At 46.8% G+C, this 21,388-nt stretch overlaps 1 protein-coding gene across 10 annotated transcripts in view; it reads right to left on the bottom strand.

Moving 5' to 3' along the window:
• The window catches only part of LOC129830187 (agrin-like), a 283,228-nt gene that overhangs the window by 28,937 nt on the left and 232,903 nt on the right, over positions 1-21,388 (bottom strand). For 9 of the 10 annotated variants that reach the window (XM_055892528.1, XM_055892531.1, XM_055892530.1 and 6 more), the window contains 12 exons: positions 20,692-20,835; positions 19,402-19,526; positions 18,081-18,186; positions 13,333-13,752; positions 11,592-11,717; positions 9,455-9,582; positions 7,863-7,977; positions 5,916-6,035; positions 5,369-5,710; positions 4,054-4,246; positions 1,916-2,131; positions 536-765 (listed from right to left, as the gene is read on the bottom strand). In XM_055892528.1, the coding sequence (XP_055748503.1) occupies positions 536-765; positions 1,916-2,131; positions 4,054-4,246; positions 5,369-5,710; positions 5,916-6,035; positions 7,863-7,977; positions 9,455-9,582; positions 11,592-11,717; positions 13,333-13,752; positions 18,081-18,186; positions 19,402-19,526; positions 20,692-20,835 (2,265 nt within the window). The remainder of the gene's footprint in view (positions 1-535; positions 766-1,915; positions 2,132-4,053; positions 4,247-5,368; positions 5,711-5,915; positions 6,036-7,862; positions 7,978-9,454; positions 9,583-11,591; positions 11,718-13,332; positions 13,753-18,080; positions 18,187-19,401; positions 19,527-20,691; positions 20,836-21,388) is intronic. The other variant, XM_055892536.1, reaches the window with a different exon arrangement.

Genomic DNA, 21,388 nt, shown 5'->3' with positions numbered 1-21,388 from the left:
CCTAGTCTGTGTGTGTGGAGTGTGCTGCTGGAGGCAGAGAGCAGCAGAATAATTTAAAAGCTATAGGGGCCATGCTTCACTAGGCCTGGAGGGTGGCTAGTACCATTTAACAACACTTAGCTTAGACCTAGCGGACTGTGACCACTCTAAAAGAGGCGAGAGGGGGCTAAGACCAGGCGAGGGGATTTGGTTATAGTCTTTAATGTTTCTGTACTGCATCACACCTAAAAGTCTTATACAAGATGTAATAGCTCAAACCTGGCTGCGGGGAATTCCCTAGACACGGGTTGAAATAGTATTGGCTTGCTTTCGTATACTTTTGAGCGTTTGTTTGAGCCTGACCGGAGTGCAAGCAAGATGGGCGAGGATTGCACTTTGGGGACTATTCCGTTGTTATCGGTTCCATTTCGCCAGCAGGCAAATGGAGCTCAATCAAGAGCAGCTAAAGTATTTAAAAGAAAACAAATCCTATCTGATCCCAGATATATAGGTGAACTGGAGGTCCGTTGTTAGAAATGAAAAAGGTTTGGCTCACCGGAGTAGCCGTTGATGCACTTGCAGTGGAACATCTCGGCCTCCTTGACCTGGCATGGAGCGCCATTCTTGCAAGGGTTAGGCTGGCACGGATTGTTGCCGCACTCGCCCACGCCGGTGCCGTACAGCACGTTGCCACTCTTCTCTTGCAGGTTGTACACCAGGTTGTTGACGTCCAGCATGCGCACACAGCCCACCAGACCCGTACCAATGGAGGTTCTCTCCTTCACACTGTGGATGGAGGCAGGGAGAGGGAGGGGGAGAGAGAGTGGGTGAATGGCAACCATCCGACAGTTATTTAACTCAGTGAAAAACAAGAAAAATACACACAGGTGCTAGACGAAAAACAAACAAACATATACTGCTCATTGTATGTGCTTCTCAATAAACCACAATGTGAGTACAGGAGAGTTCCTGACATAACGGTTTTCATATAACTCAACAACTAAAACCTTATTTCTCCATGAATCATCTTTTCTCCAAATACATAAGGGAAAATCAGTGAGGGGCTATGCATTCTATGGAAAATAATTAACGACGTGGAAGATGTGTTCCACGACGGGCTAGCGGAGTGGAACTAACCTTCCACAGAGTTGCATTATTCTCCAGAGAACGCATAGAGCCCTGAGTTGATTATCATACCATGGCTATAATTGAACACATTTGCCACTAGAAATGTGTTCCATTTGCTGTAGGAAATGTGTTCAACATCCACTGAAGTAGATAGGAAGTTTACTGTATAGCTACAGTAGTTGCCGTGGTAATCAAACAGACTTGCTAGTTTAGCTAATCAAACAGTCTCAGCTAACCAAATAGTCTTAGCTAACCAAACAGTCTTAGCTAACCAAACAGTCTTAGCTAACCAAACAGTCTCAGCTAACCAAACAGCCTTAGCTAACCAAACAGTCTTAGCTAACCAAACAGTCTTAGCTAACCAAACAGTCTTAGCTAACCAAACAGTCTTAGCTAACCAAACAGTCTTAGCTAACCAAACAGTCTCAGCTAACCAAACAGTCTTAGCTAACCAAACAGTCTTAGCTAACCAAACAGTCTTAGCTAACCAAACAGTCTTTGCTAACCAAACAGTCTTAGCTAACCAAACAGTCTTAGCATGCTATTATGACGTTCACATTCAGCAGTACCAATAATGTTTCAATTTGCCTTTTGCTTTAGAAAGCAGCTCAAACAAAACATGTAAGAATGAATTATCGCCATTGAATTCTCCTGTGTCGATATACCGTGCTTTATAGGGAAATAACGCACGCCCTAGAATACCCTTTAAGCCAATAAGAAACAACTATTCAACAATGCCATGGTATAATAATATATAACCATACATACATAACATTTACTTATGTATATGCTTCAAGTCAGGCCTTACTCTGTCATCATGTCTTCGGGCACCCCTCCGATGAACAGGTGTGTGTCCAGGTTGAGGCCGTCGGTGCCGGGTGGGCTGGCGCCGTCGATGTGGGTCTCATTGTCCACGCTCAGCATGGCGTTGCGCCGGTTCCTTGTCACTACCAGCTGGTGCCAGCGACCCTGCTTAACCTGGACCTTGCTGACCAAGGTGCCTGTGCCCGAACCTGTGTTGAACCTGGAGGTGGGAAGCAAACCATTAGCTTTATACACAGTGTACAAAACATTAAGAACAACTTCCTAATATTGAGTTGCATGTCCCACCTCCCCTACAAGGTGTCGAAAGTGTTCGACAGGGATGCTGGCCCATGCTGTTCTTGACACAAACCGGTGCGCCTGGCACCTACTACCATACTCCGTTCAAAGGCACTTAAATATTTTGTCTTGCACATTCACCCTCTGAATGGCACACATTCACAATCCATGTCTCAATTGTCTCCAGGCTTAAAAATCTTTCTTTAACCTGTCTCCTCCCCTTCATCTACACTGATTGAAGTGGATTTAACAAGTGAAATCAATAAGGGATCATAGCTTTCACCTGGATTCACCTGGTTAGTCTGTGTCATGGAAGGAGCAGGTGTTCATAATGTTTTGTACACTTAGTGCATATGCTCAATGGATAATCTGCAATGAAAAAGTGCTTTTTAGTCCAGTAATAGGCTTAATGTTGATATGGGAAACTGGATATGGGAAACCCATACAAGGTACCCTGCAAAGGTAGACCTGGAGAAAGGCAACAGTTTTGAGATTCATGGGTGCACAGACACACCTGATTAACTGTCATATTTGTACCTAAAGCTAACTTGGTTGAGAATGTATGGTATTATATTTCTTAACTTTATTTTTTTTTATAAACAAGTCACTGTGATCCTTAGAGCTCGATACTCGTTGACATTAACATAATGTTCTATTCTCTTTTCTTTCAAGAAGGATTTGATTTACAGTTGCCGAGAGATGTGTGAATAGAGAGATAGAGAATAATGTATTAACACATGTGTAAATAGAGATTCATGTATTAATACAGGTGTGCATAGAGAGAGATTAATGTATTAATACACATTTCTGAATATAGAGAGAGCGAGAGATTCATGTATTAATACACATGTGTAAATAGAGAGAGAGATTTATGTATTAATACAGGTGTGCATAGAGAGAGATTAATGTATTAATACACATTTCTGAATAGAGAGAGAGATTCATGTATTAATACACATGTGTAAATAGAGAGAGAGATTCATGTATTAATACACATGTGTGAATAGAGAGAGAGATCCATGTATTAATACACATGTGTAAATAGAGAGAGATTCATGTATTAATACACATGTGTAAATAGAGAGAGATTCATGTATTAATACACATGTGTAAATAGAGAGAGATTCATGTATTAATACACATGTGTGAATAGAGAGAGAGAGATTCATGTATTAATACACATGTGTGAATAGAGAGAGATTCATGTATTAATACACATGTGTAAATAGAGAGAGAGATTCATGTATTAATACACATGTGTGAATAGAGAGAGATTTGTGTATTAATACACATGTGTGAATAGAGAGAGATTCATGTATTAATACACATGTGTAAATAGAGAGAGAGATTCATGTATTAATACACATGTGTGAATAGAGAGAGATTCATGTATTAATACACATGTGTAAATAGAGAGAGAGAGATTCATTATTAATACAGGTGTGCATAGAGAGAGAGATTCATGTATTAATACACATTTCTGAATAGAGAGAGAGAGAGATTCATGTATTAATACACATGTGTAAATAGAGAGAGAGATTCATGTATTAATACAATGGCTGTGCTTATTGTGGTTTGGTGGTGACCTAACATAATCGTTTGTAGTGCTTTCACTGAAAAGCCTATTTTAAATCGGACACTTTGGTGGGATTAACAACAAGATTACCTTTAAAATGATATAAGACACATGTATGTTTGAGGAATTTTAATTATGAGATTTCTGATTTCCCTGCACTTTCACTGTTGTCATATCGATCCCGTTAGCGGGATGCAGCCATAAGAAGTTAACTGAACCTCTTCCTGGTTTATTACTTTCTGTTTCATCCCCTCCTCCCATCAACTCACTTGAGCTCCACCTTGCCGTTGACCAGGGTGAGAGACAGGAAGTCCTTCTTGCCATCCTGGCCGTTGAAGAGGAGGATGCCCGTCATCTCGGCGGCCCTGAATTCCATGGCAATGCGGACCGTGTGGTAAGCCTTCATGGTGTCAAAGGCCAGGTAGGACTTACCACCGAACGACGGAATGAAGTACTTGATCACTAAGAAAACAGGGGCGATGGGAGGGTGTCACATACTGTATAAGGTGTAATGTTTGTACCATAGAGTTGGATAGAGGTAAACACGATAACCACAAAGCCTGTGGCAGAAGAGACAATGGCAAAGATAAGGGGTGGGCCCTCTTTCCAACTCTATGGTCTGTACATGTTAAACAGTTGGAGACAAGAGCCTAGTTGAGCTATTCTGGCCCAACAAACAGACGGAAGGAGAGAACCCGTGACTAACAGAATGTGTGCTAGTGTGTATCGTCAGGTAGGAAAAGACAGCATGATGACGTATTTTCGACTTTATAATCAGACTTTTGTAACACACACACACACACACACACACACACACTATTATATCATCATTATCATCCTTTTCGCCAAACTCAACAGACTCCTGAGCCGTCTCTCTCCGTCTCGGGAGAATGGTGGTTGATGAAATCCTCTCATCTAATGATTTGATTGATCCAAGGGAGGCTACGGTGTTGTGCCGCAGCCGTCACTTAGCCACTCACACGCACTCCGACTCAAACACACACTGATTTCTACCAACTAATCCCTATCAAAGAAATTAGGGTCAATTATGTTAAGATGCAGCTGTGTGAGGTGGTTCCTTATCAGACCACCAAAGGGGAGAAACGAAGGAAAAAGGCTCAGAGTGCTCCGACGGCACTCCAAGCTTGATTTTGTGGCTCGGCGCAGCAGACGCTGATTTGATATGAGTTTACTTTAGCGTTGATTGGTAAAGTGCTCAGTGGTCGCTAACCTCATTGGTTATTTAGATAGCGGGTGTAGGGACTTTGGTAGATGCTGGATGTCTATTGAGTCAAATAGATTGGAATCTAATATAAGCTGTATGGATTTGGGTTTTGTCTTTAATGCACGGTAGGGGGTCAGTTCTAGCTCAGCACTGTCAGTTCAGGACATCAATAGGAACCTAATGTTCTCTTATGGGATTGTGTTGAACTTTATGCATTTCATTCCAACTCCTTTTCAAAGATCATTAATGTCACTGACCCAAACTCTGAAGAGAAACTACCTAGGGTGTGTGTCTGCGTGTGTGTCTGCGTGTGTCTGTGTGTGGGTCAAAGGAAGGAAGGAGGGGGGCTCCACACTCACGTTTCTCGCAGACGGCGCCCCCTCTCCCGGCGGGGCAGATGCAGGTGAAGTCGGCACCGTCGTCCTCGCAGGTGCCCCCGTGGCGGCAGGGGTGGGAGTCGCAGGGCCGCTGGGCCTTGGTGTGGTGGGGCACAGGCCTGGTCCTGTGGAGGGGGGTGATGGTAGTAGTGGGGGCCGGGGTGGTCACTGGCGAGGGGGCGGTGGTGGTCCGGCGGCTGGTGTAAGGGCGGCGGGTGGTGCCCGGGGGACGGCTTGTGATGAAGGGGGAGGGGCTGGCGGTGGGGGTGGTGGCTGTGGCCGTTGTAACGGTGGTTGTGGTGAAGTAGGGGAGGGAGGAGAGGCCTGATGGAGAGAGAGAGACTTTCAGAGAGACAGCAAATGTCAAGGAGAGCGTAAGTCTTGGACTTTTTTTTATTCAACGACCAAAAAACGTCTAATCATGCCTTCATTTTATTTAATAATTTTTATACATTTCATCTCCTTATACCACTTCACATTTGTAATTACAGTACACAATGCAAGCCAATCCTGCAGGTGCTTGTCCTACCGTAGTTGGTGAAGCGAATGTTCTCCTCCTCTGGCTTCTTCACCATGATGGCCGTCTCCTTGGCTGCCTTCAGCTGCTTGAGCAGGGCTCCCTCGATGTCCTCCACTGTGTACCTGGTCTCTGTGGCACAACATGGGCGACCAAGCCGTTCACAACAAGACTCAACCAGGACAGCTGCTCTATGTGCTCCCATGTATTTAATCTATCGCAGAGCGAACACACCTGATTCAAGTTGTCAACTAATCATCAAGCCCTTGATTAATGAATCAGATGAAGCTAAAACAGAACTGTGAAACGTCTCGTCCCAGAGGAAAGGTTTGAGAAAGACTGAACAAGCAGGCAGAGCAATATCCTAAAACATAGAAAATGAACTCCCCTCTCCTTAGCTCATAACAGTGAATTTATAAGAGAGCGATCGAGGTCGCTATGATACAACAACACACCCAGGGGATCAGTTGTCCTCCAACCGTCCAACAAGGTTCCACTGAGGTTCAGATTAATCGTTCTCATAATGTTTTCCACAGATGGCTGTTTTAACTGGCCAGAGCAGAGCGCCTTTATGGCAGCATCTCCTGTGCGAATGTAAAAGACGCTGAGCGAAGCCCGTAAAAAGAGAAGAGGAGGGCGAGATTTGTATCTGATAAAATCTGGTGAAAACAGTACTCACTAACAGTACTCTGGGGGGGGGGATGAAATGAAGCCAGCTCCAAAAATACAACGCCACCAAGCTCACTCTGAGGATTTGGTTATTGTTGATGTCGTTTTGTTAGTTTTGTCCCTTTTGGCTCTGACAATAACAAATATATCCCTCCTCCGAATAAAAGAAATAGGAAAATAACAAAGCCAAGGTTTAAAATTACAAAGCCAAGGTGCTTTGTAAAATGTAATGACGTTCAGTGTTGTTGTAACGCGTAGCAATTATGTTAGTGAGGGAGAGATTAATTTGGTATCAAAGGAAAAATAACCATTGAGGGGAAATGATCATTTTGACACTTTCCATAAAGACCGCAGCCTAACCAGTAACAAAAGTGTCACTAACATTTATATATGATGGCATACTATGTGATTATTGAAAAAGGGATTTAGAAACAGTCTTTTTTAAAGATTGTGTACCATTAGCCATAACAGTACATTTGTCATACAGTAAACAAGTGTTTTTATCACGGTTGGGGTCAACTCCATGTGAATTCAGTCAATTCAGGAAGTAAACTGAAATTCCAAAAGGAATTTTCCTCAATACTTTCTTACAGAAAATGTTTGATTTGAAGTTTCCAGGTGTATTATGATGGCGGCCCCATGTACTTACCACAAATGCCTCATTTGCAAAGTTTGCTGTATTGTACAGTGCTCTCCGTTATTATTATTTTTGTATGTGCATTAGCACAGTATACATCATCCCAATTTTAGCTCCAAGACGGCAGCAATTTAAAAAAAAATGTTTTTAAGTTGATTGTGCCGAATTATTGGCACATTGAACCATGTCATGCACCTTAGTTTATGAATGAATAGTGCTGGGAAAGATGAAGGAATAGTGCTGAAAAGATGAATGAATAGTGCTGAGAAGATGAAGGAATAGTGCTGAAAAGATGAATGAATAGTGCTGAAAAGATGAATGAATAGTGCTGAAAAGATGAATGAATAGTGCTGAGAAGATGAATGAATAGTGCTGAAAAGATGAATGAATAGTGCTGAAAAGATGAATGAATAGTGCTGAAAAGATGAATGAATAGTGCTGAAAAGATGAATGAATAGTGCTGAAAAGATGAATGAATAGTGCTGAAAAGATGAAGGAATAGTGCTGAAAAGATGAATGAATAGTGCTGAAAAGATGAAGGAATAGTGCTGAGAAGATGACGTCATATCTGAATTCCTTTATGCACCTTCACCACTGAACCAAACTCTTCTTTTTACCATGATTTTCCCCAAAACTGTCCTGTTCTGTGTTACCTGAGTCAAAGTGGGCCTCGACGAAGGCCAAGATGGAGTTGCTGGGAGCCAGGCTGCGGACGCGGACACTCATGAAGTCCTTCTGCACCTCTGACTTCCGGAACAACTCGTTCAGCTGAGCCAGGGAGGAAGAAACACACATTGATTAGTACACACCAAAGTAATACATTTTGCAAAGGAGAACTAAATCAAGCATTTCTTATTGGACAAGTTCAGGTAGTCTGTTTCAGTCCGTTTGTTCCTTTTGTGCCTAATAAATACCCAGCAATGATCAATGAGCGAGGCAATAAGCTCTGTGCAGTGGCTCGTTCAATTTGAGTGCAGTGAACTCATTCTCCAGAAGAATGGGGAAGACTATATCTACATCCCAAATGTGGGTCTAGTCCCTATAGGCCCTGGTCAAAAGTAATGCACTATATAGAGAGTAGGGTGGCATTTGGGATGCACCTATGTCAGTGGATAGGTCTACAACTGTGTAGAACCCCATTGGGCCTGGGGAATAATTACATGAACAGAGACAGTTGTAAATGTCAGGTAAGCATGATGCACGCTGGCTGCTGATTGGTTTAGCTTCCGATTCACACTGTGTGTGCTTTTGGTGCCCATACGAGGTCTAAATCATTGTCAGGAAGGAAATAGCTGAACTGTACACCATCCACATGGCTTCATGCTTCCCTACTAAACAGAGAATAACATTCATAATGTATCTCACTCGACCGACTCAAGTTGATACCTTAAGGGAGACATACGGTACTGTACCAAGAGCCTGACCTAATTTGAATCAGTGCTTATCGCTGCTAACCCACATTTCAAATGATCTTGAAGCGTACACTTAGTTCTGCTGTTCTCTTCCTCCTCTGTTCACTTAACATTGCTCGTACGGGGGCGAGAGACAACACTCCCACTCCACTTCTTTCCAAACTGTATTCCATTATCCATAATAGTATGCTGGAATTATTGCACAGGGAGCCCCTGCTGTGTGGAGGATGGAACTGCAGGTAGTGTGGCAAAGCCAATCTGTGTCTACATTCAGTGTGTGTGCGTGTGTGTGCCAAGACACAAGCCAGGCCTCTCAAAATCCCCCCACCGGCACACTGACCCAGACACATGGCCACTTCTCCCCCTCTCTAGTTTTCACCTTAGGTGATATCCACACACAGTCCCTACCAGACACACACACACACACACACACACACACACACACACACACACACACACACACACACACACACACACACACACACACACACACACACACACACACACACACACAGTCTCTACCAGACACACACACACAGTCTCTACCAGACACACACAGAGGGCTAGAGGGGGCATTGTGTCGCTATCTAATGCCACAACTGGCCCCTGCGAGGAGTACGATGCACACACACACAGACACACAGTGTTGTGAGGCGGTAGATTAGGCCCCGGCGGGGGCCAGTGATACCAATTCAACAGCTGGCATGGCTGTTGGAGGCGAGTAGCATACATGCACGCGCACAGCCCTATCTTTGACAAAGTACACTTTCTCGACAGACTGACGATGAACCACTGAATGTAGCCTATCTATGGCTCCTAGTGCTGCTACTCACAGCACTCTCGATGCTCCTGGCCGTCTCCCCAAACAGCTCAGACTTGGGATCCTCCATCTCAGGGGTGTAGAACACCTCCTGGCCCTCCACCTGGTCTAGGTGCAGGAAGCCGCTGAACCTCATGGTGGCTGGCAGGAAATGGTGTCACATGTTAGAAAAACACTACTTCCCGTGCCTGTGAGGCATGCGGTGCCTCCAACCACCCGCCCTCAGCTTCAGACAGTAACCGTTTGGGGTAGTGCCAGTCTGGGGTTAGTGATGGAGTGTGTGTGCATATGTGGGAAGGAGGGTTAGTGTGGTCGTTGTTGATTGGTTGGTTGGTTGGTTGGTTGGGTGGGTGGGTGGGGCTGTAGGGAGTTGGGGTGGAGCCTGTGACTGGCCGCGGTGAAAGTGGAAAGTGTGGATTGTGGGATATGGAGGAGTGAAAGAAGAAGGGAAGAGGAGGAGGAGGAGAAGCGGAAGGGGTGGAGGAATGGACTGGAGTTTACCAGACCGAGACTCGTCCCAAAAGTTGGCAGAGGCACGGAGGACTGAGTAGAGAAAGATCAGTTAGACAGACAAGACAACACACAGAGTTAAAATGAAGAAACTGTTCAAAGTCCCTGGCTTTGGCAAAGACATTCCCCCATTTTCCCTTAAACATCCCCATTCCCTGTTCAAAACCCATCAACCCCCTATGGCCTCTCGCTTCTGTTCCGCCAACACAGTGCCAGCGACACTGAAGACAACGTGAAAGAGAAGAGTATAATAAAGCAGAAAGGAGGAGAGAAGGAGGCACTGATGCTGAGGTTTCATGCCGTGGCTCGCCGAACAAATTGCCCAAATCAATCATGGTGCCTTGCTCGGAGTTTGCCTGGGAAAAAGGGAAGAGCACTTGTATGATTATCGTGACAGATAGCCGTAATTGTCTCCTAATGTCGCCAAACCGGTGACTAACATAGGCTGGTTACAATTGCATGATAACAATGATAAGGACTTGTTTTGGTCGCACATCGGTTCAATTCTAACGGGGCGGCTATCGACAAGGAGCAAATGGGGAGGTTTGGATGGGAAGGAGAAAAAAGACGGGAGGAGAGAGATAGATCAGATCGAGAAGACAAACATCAGACGAGCAGGATCCGTGACGGACGAAGAGAGGGATGACTATCAGATCACTTTGAACTGTGAAAGTTACAAGGCCTCGTCGAAGTTTAACTCGCCTCTTGCAACTTGCATTGGAAGTGTAGTATTACATGGGAAATCATGCACATGACTTCTTCATTCAAATATATAAAACTTAGCATAACATACAGTACTACACTTTTCAGATGGTTAAATGATGTGGCAACAAAGTATTAGTAAGTAGAATCACTCCCACAGATGCTTATCTTGGCTACCCCGAATAAAATCTTGCGACTACGTGGATGCATCATTTTTTTGTTGGTGTACTGTGGGGATTTGTACAGTTAACGGAACAAAAAACACAATCGCTATGTCCAACGGTGCACCACTACAATTTCTCCACACCTTCTGATAACTTCATATCGCCCGATAAACGCTGCCATCTGAGGCTTCAGACGATAGGTGTTAGCGACTAGCGGTTAGCTCCTCTCAGAGAGATCACTGACACTTTGTCAATACAGGAGAAAAATAGAGCGAGACGCTTTGCTGATAGATATCGCACCTGGCTGGTCGCCACAGACTTGTCATTTCCATCCTAATGACTGTGATATCTGGGTGACAGGCCTAACTCGGTAGGAGAAATAGGTCCGGCATATTGATTAAGGCGCGAGACGCTCTATTATTGGTAACAGTTTGGCTGAATGAGCTATCGATCGATCGGTGATGGGCGGGTGTGACATCATCATTAGCGCCTTGCCACAGCCGACATACAAGGATATTCACGATGCGTTTCCTCATTCGTGATGTGGCGTGCTGCAAATGTGGTTTGACATAATGCACTTCATGGACGGTAGTGACTATTTACGTTGCTGTTTGCGTGGCGAGAACGAAGCAATGTAGCTCCAGATTCAATATGAGCATAATGTTTCATATTCAAAATATGTGCCTCCTTACGGAGTTGAAGAAGGGGGGTGGGGAGGTCGGGGAGGGGAGCGGGAGGAGGGGGGAAGAGGAGGGAGGTTTTGGGGTTACTTACGGGGGCAATTGGCTCCCTCAGAGCTGCTGGAGGCCGTCTTGCCGTCAGGACAGCAGCCGAAGGGAGTGTTGTCACACGACGAGCGATCTTCCGCCGTGGGGATGGTGGTGGCCGCGGCTGTGGGGTCTGGGGAGGAGACGCTTCATAATGATTAATAACACTTCACAACGGTTCATAACAATTCATCACGCCCTCTTAACCCCAGCCTCAAATAGCTGCATCTGGAGCTCATCTGCATAATGTGAACCCTCCTGTAGTGGCTACATAATAGTGTGCAGACCATAATAATGGCACTAAGTACTTTGTGACGAGGGCAGGTAAATAACCACAGAAACAGCTAATCTCTTCCACTGATTGGGCGATCGCTAACTTTCTACTGATTGGGCGATGGCTATCTCCAAGTCTTTGTCCCAGAGAACATTGCTGTAAATCTAGGAGTACCCTGGCTGTCTCCAACGGGGTAAAGTGGCTACTCTCACAGTACGTGAGGTAATGACCTGCAACCGTTTCTCTCTTACGGGGCTCGGTGTTCTCTGAGGAGCAGCTTTGCGGTCACCCCGAGATTAGAAATGATCGGCGAGCAAAGAACCGCGGCTCACTGAATAAGTCGTAAAGACGTCAGGCTGTCTCTTCAACGATTCTCGCCGTCACCCCCGTGAGCAAAACCGAAGCCGCCGGGACAGCCGCTGCGTTCCTGGAGAAACGACTGTGGAAAAGGAGTTGGAGGGATGGAGGAGGTTAGAATCTACGGGGCATCTTTATGGGCATGGCGATTAAGTTGTGGGGGGTGGGGGGGTGGGGGGTGGGGGGGTGGGGGGTGGGGGTGCTACGGCTCAGAGACTATGTATTGCTTCACTTCCAGAGCCATGGAACTGGCTAACAAACATCCACCCACCGCAAACCCTCCCCCCAATCACACACACATAGACTTAGACACACACAAGCATTCATGCACACACACAGACAGGAGACCCAGGTCTCCTTGGCAGACAGGCCATGGGCACTCCGGTCCACTGCTGACAAGAGAATAAATCTGCAAGGGGGGTAAGCGACTGAGGAAGTGCAGAGGCTTGTGTTCCATCAATTCAGGAGTGTCACAGCACGCTGTTGGGCAACTGAGGGGTCACAGAGCTTTGGAATGGTAAAAAAACTGATTGTAGAGGGTTCGTCTAGCAGTCTCTGAAGTGTGGTGCATCGTGGAGTGGTTTAGCTATAAGGCCAGAATGCAGTAGAGGGATTTTAGTGTGTAGAAAGAGAGTCGTGTTTCCGTATCAGTATGTAGCAATGACAAGGTAAGAGATATTCTTATCAAGCTAACAACTCAGGCTTGAAACAATCCCCCGACATAAGCCAATAACCTCATCAGCTTTTCTGTTTTCCAATTCTACTAAATCAGTTACGTGGTGAGAGAAACTTTTCCAATGTGATAATAGCTTTCTATTTTGAAAGAATGGAGGATACGGTAACAACAGTCTTGGGTTTAGATGCATTCTGGTATTTCTTTGCCTAACATTTGGATTAGTCCTAACTGCAAGCAAAGCACACTTTGAAAATGCACACCTCTATGATGGTTGTATAATATCAGATAGTGACCTGTTCAAATGTTTTATGATGTAGCAATGAGACATATCAAACCGTGAGTCAGGTCAGAGGCCCATATTCAACCCTTTCCTCCCACTCTGACCTCTGACCTCGAGCAGAGCAGCATTATGGGTAATGAAGTGAAAGAGCTTTGATTTACCAACTGGCTCCTCTCCGCTCGCCTCCAGAACGCCGAAGGCGCTACCTTCCTCCTCATTCTCCTCCTCTTCCGCCACCTGGTCGTCTCCGCTGGGCTCGCCGCTCCCTGAGTCTTCAAAGGCGGTAGAGGAGGAGCCAGGGCTGGTATGGCTGGGCACGCGGGGGGTGGTGGAGTGAGGTGAGTGGCGGGGGGTGGTGACGGGGCGGTTGGTAGTGAGCGCGCTCTCCGTGGCCATGGGGGGCGGCAAGGCTTCCACGAAAGAGGCCGGGGGCCCCTCCGTTTGATCATCGTCCCAAGGAGAGAGTGATGCGCCGTAGTGCGGCGACGTGAGCCTGACGTGGGCGGTGGAGGGGGTGGTGGCGGCGGCGTGGGAGGTGGGGGGGTAAAGAGTGGGTCGGCCGGCCGGCTCTATGATGCTTTCTGCATGGGGAAGGAAGGAAGGGGAGGAGAGGAAGCAAGGGATGGATGAATGGGTAAGCAAAGATGGAAATGCTTTGTTTTTTTCTGACCTTATAGCCCCCATGTACACCTTCAACCCCCCACCCTCTCCATGTTTTTAAATGTTGTACCGTTTATGGTTCAGTCTTGCGTGTTAAGGTCATTTCAGGCACCTGAGCACCCAATACTGATCGACATACAGGAAGCACAGGCCAGTCTCATTGCAATATGGAATATACACTGAGTATACAAAACACCTTCCTAATATTGAGTTTAACTTAAGTCCTTCACACCACCGCATACCGTTGAATTCAAATGCACTGCATCCTGCTTGTGTACAGAGAAGAATAACGTGGCCTATATAGGGTTAAGCTGCACTGCAGTTGCACTGGCGCGTGCGTGTGTGTGTGTGTGTGTGTGTGTGTGTGGGGGGGGAGGTATATGTGCCAGTGTTGGTGTCTGTGGGTATGAATTATGTATCCATATCCACACGTTGCCCTCCTGTAGTGGAGCTTTAATCACAGACAGCCAGGGCCTCTGGTGATGAATGATTGATATAAATGGGGCAGAAAAAGCAGGGTTTTGCTTTGGCTTCAAAGACTACAGACTCGGCTCACAGCCGCACAAGCATCCGTCAACTCCGCTGCATCAGGCAGCCTTGTCAACACAGTCGCACACACGCCATCCGAAAAAAACAGTCTCCGAAACCCTTTCCCTGCCGTCAGCAGGGAGAGAGAGACCCACTTTTTAAAAATTTGAGCTGTGACCACCATTATCCATGCAAGGCTTTGGTATAAAGACAAACATTTCTCGGCTAGAACCGATACAAAACATCCCCAGGGGGAGAGGTGAGTCGAGAGCTGGTGGGGATTGAGACACTATGAAGTGTAGCTGCTTGGATGACAGCGAGCCAGCCATGCATAACGATACTGACGCTCCTACCCCATCCATTGTGTGTGGAGGGGGAAAAGAAAAAACTCATTTGAATTCGGCTAACATTATGAGTAGGATTTAATTGCACACTAATAATCTCTTATTTGATCGGCAATTACGTTGTGAAGTGTGAAATGTGATACCTTGACGAAGCGCTGGATATTATCAGCCAGGCACCCCGCTATCTTCCACCCTGCTAGGCTCTAGAGGAGGAGGCAGAGGAGCCAGCCTGGAGAGATACAGTATGTCAGCCTAGCCCTGAGAGTGCAGCAGCGATTGCTATTGCCGTGAGCGAGGCGGTGGCACATTTTGCTTTTCCTCTTGGCTACACCTGTCACTCATGTGCCAAGCCTTGCGTCTGGCGGCACCAGGGGAGCGGGTGTCTGGGATACGGCATCCGTTGGCGGCAAATGCACCAGGATGGGTGGGTAAAAGAAAAAAAAGAGAAAGCGAGAGAAAGAAAGATGGGAAGAACAACTGGCAGTGTAGTCAGTTCAGTGGAAGCTTTCCTTAATCAGGTTTAACGCTCCATTTGCAGGCAGTTTTATCGGCGGGCGGGCGGGAGAAAAATCATTGTCATCTTCACTTGTCTGGGCTATGTAGTTATCTTTGAAAGGCGGTTATTAAGATTGTTTGCAGTGTCTGCCATGATCAGTGGGGAGGAGGAATCTGATATTGGAAAGTCGAGAGGAAATGGAAGAGGGAGAAAAACAGGGGCGAAGGGGGAGAAAGAGAACACGAAAGAGTCCGAGACAGGAACAGAGAGACAGAGGAAATAGGCCGAACAAGTTAAGAAGAGGGAAAGTATGAGGAGAGAGAGAGAGAGAGAGAGAGAGAGAGAGAGAGAGAGAGAGAGAGAGAGAGAGAGAGAGAGAGAGAGAGAGAGAAAGAAAAAAATACAAATTAATCTGGGAAAAAGGGAGGATTGAGGGAGAGGCGTATAAGACAAGAGAACCCTGACTAACATTCAGGCAGAAAACTGATGATGCCATATGCTTGTGTTCACTGCCAATTTGCCGCAAAAGTAGAGGTGATGACACCATATGGGAGAACCAGGCCACTGGCCAACTTCTGGACAAGATCGGTGCCAGAAGTTTGTCATTCGTTCAAATACCATCTTTTAATGGCTTGTACCTTTCACGCTTTCACCGGTTTTCCCCTGGATTGCTTCATCTAGCTCTGAGATGGGCTACATAGCCAGAAGCAGTAATGCTGTGTAGTATAGAGCAGACTCAAAAGTGCCTGAGAGATGGGTCAGATAACAGCAGTAGTCATTTGATGTACTTTCTGCAAAACATGCTTCAGTGTGGAGCCATTAGCACTGACGTACAATACGACGGTAGAGTTACATCAGACCAAGGAGCCTTGTAGCTCGACTATGGTTTCTGTAGGAATGGCATAGGCCCTCAGTAGTGCTTCTATGCTGGATGTTAGCATTGAAGTTATTTCTGTAATTCTTACTAAGAGCTGCATCAGATCAGCGGGAGACGAGGGGCGGCGGCGGGAGGAGGGTGGAGCACTGCTAATGCTAATTTGCACCCAGTCACACGTGAAATGAGCTCGCGCTCTAACCCCCAACAGGGGGGCGGCGGAGGAGCCTGCTACCCATGGCGCGACCGCATCCGAGGGAAGAAATGAAAAGAACTGCTGTGACAAGTCGGAGGCCCGTCGTGTTCATCTAGCTTTCCCCTCAGGCTCAGCGAGAGAGAGAGAGAGAGTTACAACTCTCTGTTACAACTCTTTCTCCCTCCGAATAAGGCTACACACGAGGTAAGGAATTACATACTACATGTCTCATGTGGGCGGCAGGTAGCCTAGCGGTTCAGTAACTGAAAGGTCGCTGGTTCGAATCCCTGAGCCGGCAAGGTGGAAAAATTTGCCGTTCTGCCCTTGAGCAAGGCAGTTAATCCCCAACAACAACTGCTCCCCGGGGACCGATTAAGAGGGGTTGGGTTAAATGCGGAAGACACATTTCGGTTGAATGCATCCAGTTGTGTTGACTAGGTATCCTCTTTCCCTTTCCATCGCCAGGCAACAGAGAACGAGACGGGAGTGAATTTCACCAGTAACGAATCTCTAATCACCAGATGCTCCGGGCCTATCAAAATGCTGTTGGCCTCTTATAGAGAAAATTACTGTTACTCCTGTGTACCTGCATGTATGAGTCTGCCACAGCTCTATTTCAGAAGCCTTGGTTAGGGTATTGAGGTGGAGCCCCTGAAGCATTGCACCTAACTTTAGGCCTGACAAACCGCACCAAGATCAGCAGGGAGGAAGAGAATTCATCGAATTGCTGTTTTTTGCCCACGTCTGATCTGTGGGCGCAAGCGATGAGGTGAGCAAACGTTTTCCTGTGCGAGATGCTAGGCACCTGACGCTGGCCCATGGCCAACCTTCCTGTGCCCGCCTGCCAGCGCCTTCCCAGTGCCATGCTGTCCTCGCGGGCCCTGCTGTGACGCTTGTTGGTGCTCGGCTCAACACGTCCATCGTACATGAAAGCCACGGCCTTGGCGCTTGTCCCAGTGCACACTATACCACTCAGTGAAGTGGTGCACTCCATCCAGCTAAAAGATGCGACAGGGATCGAAGGATTCCCCACAGAGGTTTTGGGAGCTAACCTCCCTAATCCGCACAGGGTTGCAGGGTATCAAACAGTGAAATGTCACTCCTTTCTGGGGAATCTGTGGCTCAGGCTCCATCCAAACAGCAGCATCTCTATCTACAGGGGAGCACCTAATTTCTCTCCCAAGGCTTTGTTTTCCCTCTTCCTTGCTCCTCTCTGTCAGCCACGGTGTTGATTTCACTCGCAGTGACACCGCAATCCCAAGCAGGGAGGATAATGGGTAAAGAGCCTCAGCTGTCATCGTGTGTGCTCACAGGTATGTGACGACAAGCCAGCTGTTTGTTATTTCCACAACCGGTGGCCACAGAGAAACCTTGTGCTTTACTGCTAATTATTGTCATATAGTGCCCACACACACACTACACTATATGCCCACACACGCTACAATAAAAACACTTGATGATATCTTGTGAAATCAGTCTCAAAAAGTGTTTTTAAAACAGTTTGACCGTATAAGGGGTTACTACAGTAACGTGTAAAGTAAAGTTGATGTACTTCTAAGTATAACTATGCCGGATATTCACAGACAAACTGAAACCAGTGAAAGAGACAGTGACGCAATATGGCACCAAACCCAAAGTGGACACAACCCATATCCTCTAGTCCATTGTCTTTGACAAGGAGCCAGATAGAGAGAGAGAGGACAGTTGGTCTTTCCGATGCCTGTGGCATTACTCATTATCTTTTGATATGGGGCTGACTACAGGAGTTGGACATCCTCTAGTATGATGTATGGAGGACAAACGGGGCTCACCTGTACACTGGCCAAAGCGTTCCACTGTGATGTGCTTGTCCTGCCTACAGGCAATGGTCCTCAGCTGGCACTGGTCAGCGTAGGTCACCCCATCAGAGCCACACACCTGCTCGGGAAGAAGAGAGAACAAAAAGAAGCTAGGATCACAACTTGTTAACTTTCGCGTTGCCTACTACCAACCTGGTGCTGGGGTCTGGATTCTGTACAGGACTACTGACAGTATGAACTGATTGGTCATGGAGAAGAGGACTGACTGGTCATGGAGAAGAAGACTGATTGGTCATGGAGAAGAGGACTGATTGGTCATGGAGAAGAAGACTGATTGGTCATGGAGAAGAAGACTGATTGGTCATGGAGAAGAGGACTGATTGGTCATGGAGAAGAGGGCTGATTGGTCATGGAGAAGAGGGCTGATTGGTCATGGAGAAGAAGACTGATTGGTCATGGAGAAGAGGACTGATTGGTCATGGAGAAGTGGACTGATTGGTCATGGAGAAGAGGGCTGATTGGTCATGGAGAAGAGCGCTGATTGGTCATGGAGAAGAGCACTGATTGGTCATGGAGAAGATGACTTATTAGTCATAGAGAAGAGGACTGACTGGTCATGGAGAAGAGGACTGACTGGTCATGGAGAAGAGCGCTGATTGGTCATGGAGAAGAGCGCTGATTGGTCATGGAGAAGAGCACTGATTGGTCATGGAGAAGATGACTGATTAGTCATAGAGAAGAGGACTGATTGGTCATGGAGAAGAGGACTGACTGGTCATGGAGAAGAGCGCTGATTGGTCATGGAGTAGAGGACTGATTGGTCATGGAGAAGAAGACTGATTGGTCATGGAGAAGAAGACTGATTGGTCATGGAGAAGAGGACTGACTGGTCATGGAGAAGAGGACTGATTGGTCATGGAGAAGAGGACTGATTGGTCATGGAGAAGAGGCCTGATTGGTCATGGAAAAGAGGCCTGATTGGTCATGGAGAAGAGGCCTGATTGGTCATGGAGAAGAGGCCTGATTGGTCATGGAGAAGAGGACTGATTGGTCATGGAGAAGAGGCCTGATTGGTCATGGAGAAGAGGCCTGATTGGTCATGGAGAAGAGGCCTGATTGGTCATGGAGAAGAGGCCTGATTGGTCATGGAGAAGAGGCCTGATTGGTCATGGTAGAGGAGGATTGATTAGTCATGGAGACGAGGAGTGATTGGTCTAGGAGAAGAGGCCTGATTGGTCATGGAGAAGAGGCCTGATTGGTCATGGAGAAGAGGATTGATTGGTCATGGAGAAGAGGAGTGATTGGTCATGGATATGAGAATGTAGAGGCCCACCTTGGTCTTGTTCTTCTCGTCACAGTCGGGAGAGGGACATTCGCAGTGGGCTTGACCGTTGACCTCGTCACACAACGCGCCAAACTTGCAGTCCAGCTCATCACATGAAGTTGGGGCATCAGCACCTGAGATGGGAATGAGGGGTTGAAATCAACTCATGGGGACAACAGATAGGCAGCTATGGCATCACTGGCCGTTCATCTAATTGGGTATTCCTGGTCCTAATCATGATGCTCACATTAGCATGTGTGCTTGGCGCTCTTAACTGTTCTTTTATCCTAGTTGATAATTGTCATCATATTTGATATGCACAGCACTACTTCCACACATATAAACATGGGTAGGTTATGCAGATGAATGAACAGTTATACTTTCCATACAGATTCTATTAATGATGTGTCTTTAATATAAAGTAAATATGTGGACTCTTTTCAAGCAATAAAATTGTCTTGTTGTTTTGGCCGGGCGTCTAATCAGCACTGATCTCTGGTACTTTCACCAAGGAACCTGTTAGAAGCGTTGACACATATCGCCACTGGGTTGCATCAGCAGCAGCATCACCAGCAGCAGCAGGGGCTTGGGCCAAGAATCCTACCCATGAAGCCCCTGAGGCACCAAGTGTGGGCTCTCTGTGCTGACATAACAGCCGTGCGGAGCACCTCCTCTTGGTTTTCATGTACCCGTTCCATTACCACGCCCCCCTTTTTTCATCTGCCGGTACGCCACAGAGCACCACTGCTGGGCTGGGACTATTGACTTCATTAAGCACTTGACTTCCTGTCGATAGCGGACGGTGGGTCTTAATGAGACAGTGCCAGGACGACACAGCAGGGGCTCACCTTCCCTCTCCACCAACTGGAGTTATGTGTGTATTCATTGGGCTAAATTAGAATGGAAGAGGGCGAGGAAAACTGCTGATAGTGGGCTAAAGTTAAGAATAAATTCTTATTTTACAATGACAAATGACTGGATAAATAGCCAAAATATAAGTGCTTAAATTTATATTTCCCATTCAGATTTGTTTTTCCTTCAGATAACGCCATGAACAACGACAGCTATTTTACTGCAGTTGCTTCTACCGTTTCTGCTACTTCTTGATGCTGCAAAAAAAATGTGGCTTTGACAAAAAGCCATTGAGTTCATTAATAGGCTGCTGCCAGGCCGCCCCCTGGACGAGAGAAGTGACAGGGACTAGACGAGAGCCGAGGGGTTGCCACGCTCACCACGCTTCATCGATGGCGCGGCGAGTCAGCAGGTGGCACGCGTCAGTAAGCGGGGGCTCCACCTTACCTGTGTCGCAGCCGCTCATACCCATCTTGCTGCCGTCGGGGCACACGTTGCACTTCATGCCCTTCACTCCCGTCTTGCAGGAGCACAGGCCTGACATTTGCTCGCAGTCGTCCCTCACTGAGCCCACCGCGTCGCAGTTACACGCTGGAATACAAAGGGTGAGAAAGAGAGAAAGAAAGAGAGAAAGGGAGATATGAATAGGGAGAAGAAAGGGATGGAGAGAATGGGATGTATAAAATACAGTGAATAAAAGTCCATATGTTCATCATAATGAAAGACGATCCCTCTAGTCTATCCCTAACACTCTCCAAGATTCTCCATTATGCTTTTAAGTTCAGGAATACACACACACTCTTTCAACACACTAACACACTCTCTTTCAAACACACACACACACACACACACACACACACACACACACACACACACACACACACACACACACACACACACACACACACACACACACACACACACACACACACACACACACACATATACAGGCCACCTCAGAAGTGACCCCTGGCTTGATGTAAATCTCAGCGCTTCATTGTCGGGAGCTGGGGTCAGAGATAGTTCAGGCCGAGGCCAGCCAGACAACCCTGGGGCAAGATGGGAGAGGGTAGATGGGCCAACAAGATCACAGAGAGCCACCAGCCCGCAAGGGACAACATCAAAACCCATCATGTTCCTGGAA

This window comes from Salvelinus fontinalis, chromosome 31, assembly GCF_029448725.1.
Source record: "Salvelinus fontinalis isolate EN_2023a chromosome 31, ASM2944872v1, whole genome shotgun sequence".
Taxonomy (NCBI): Eukaryota; Metazoa; Chordata; class Actinopteri; order Salmoniformes; family Salmonidae; genus Salvelinus; species Salvelinus fontinalis.
The sequence above is the reverse complement of the archived record's forward strand: the minus strand, read 5'-3'. Positions and strand labels throughout refer to the sequence as shown.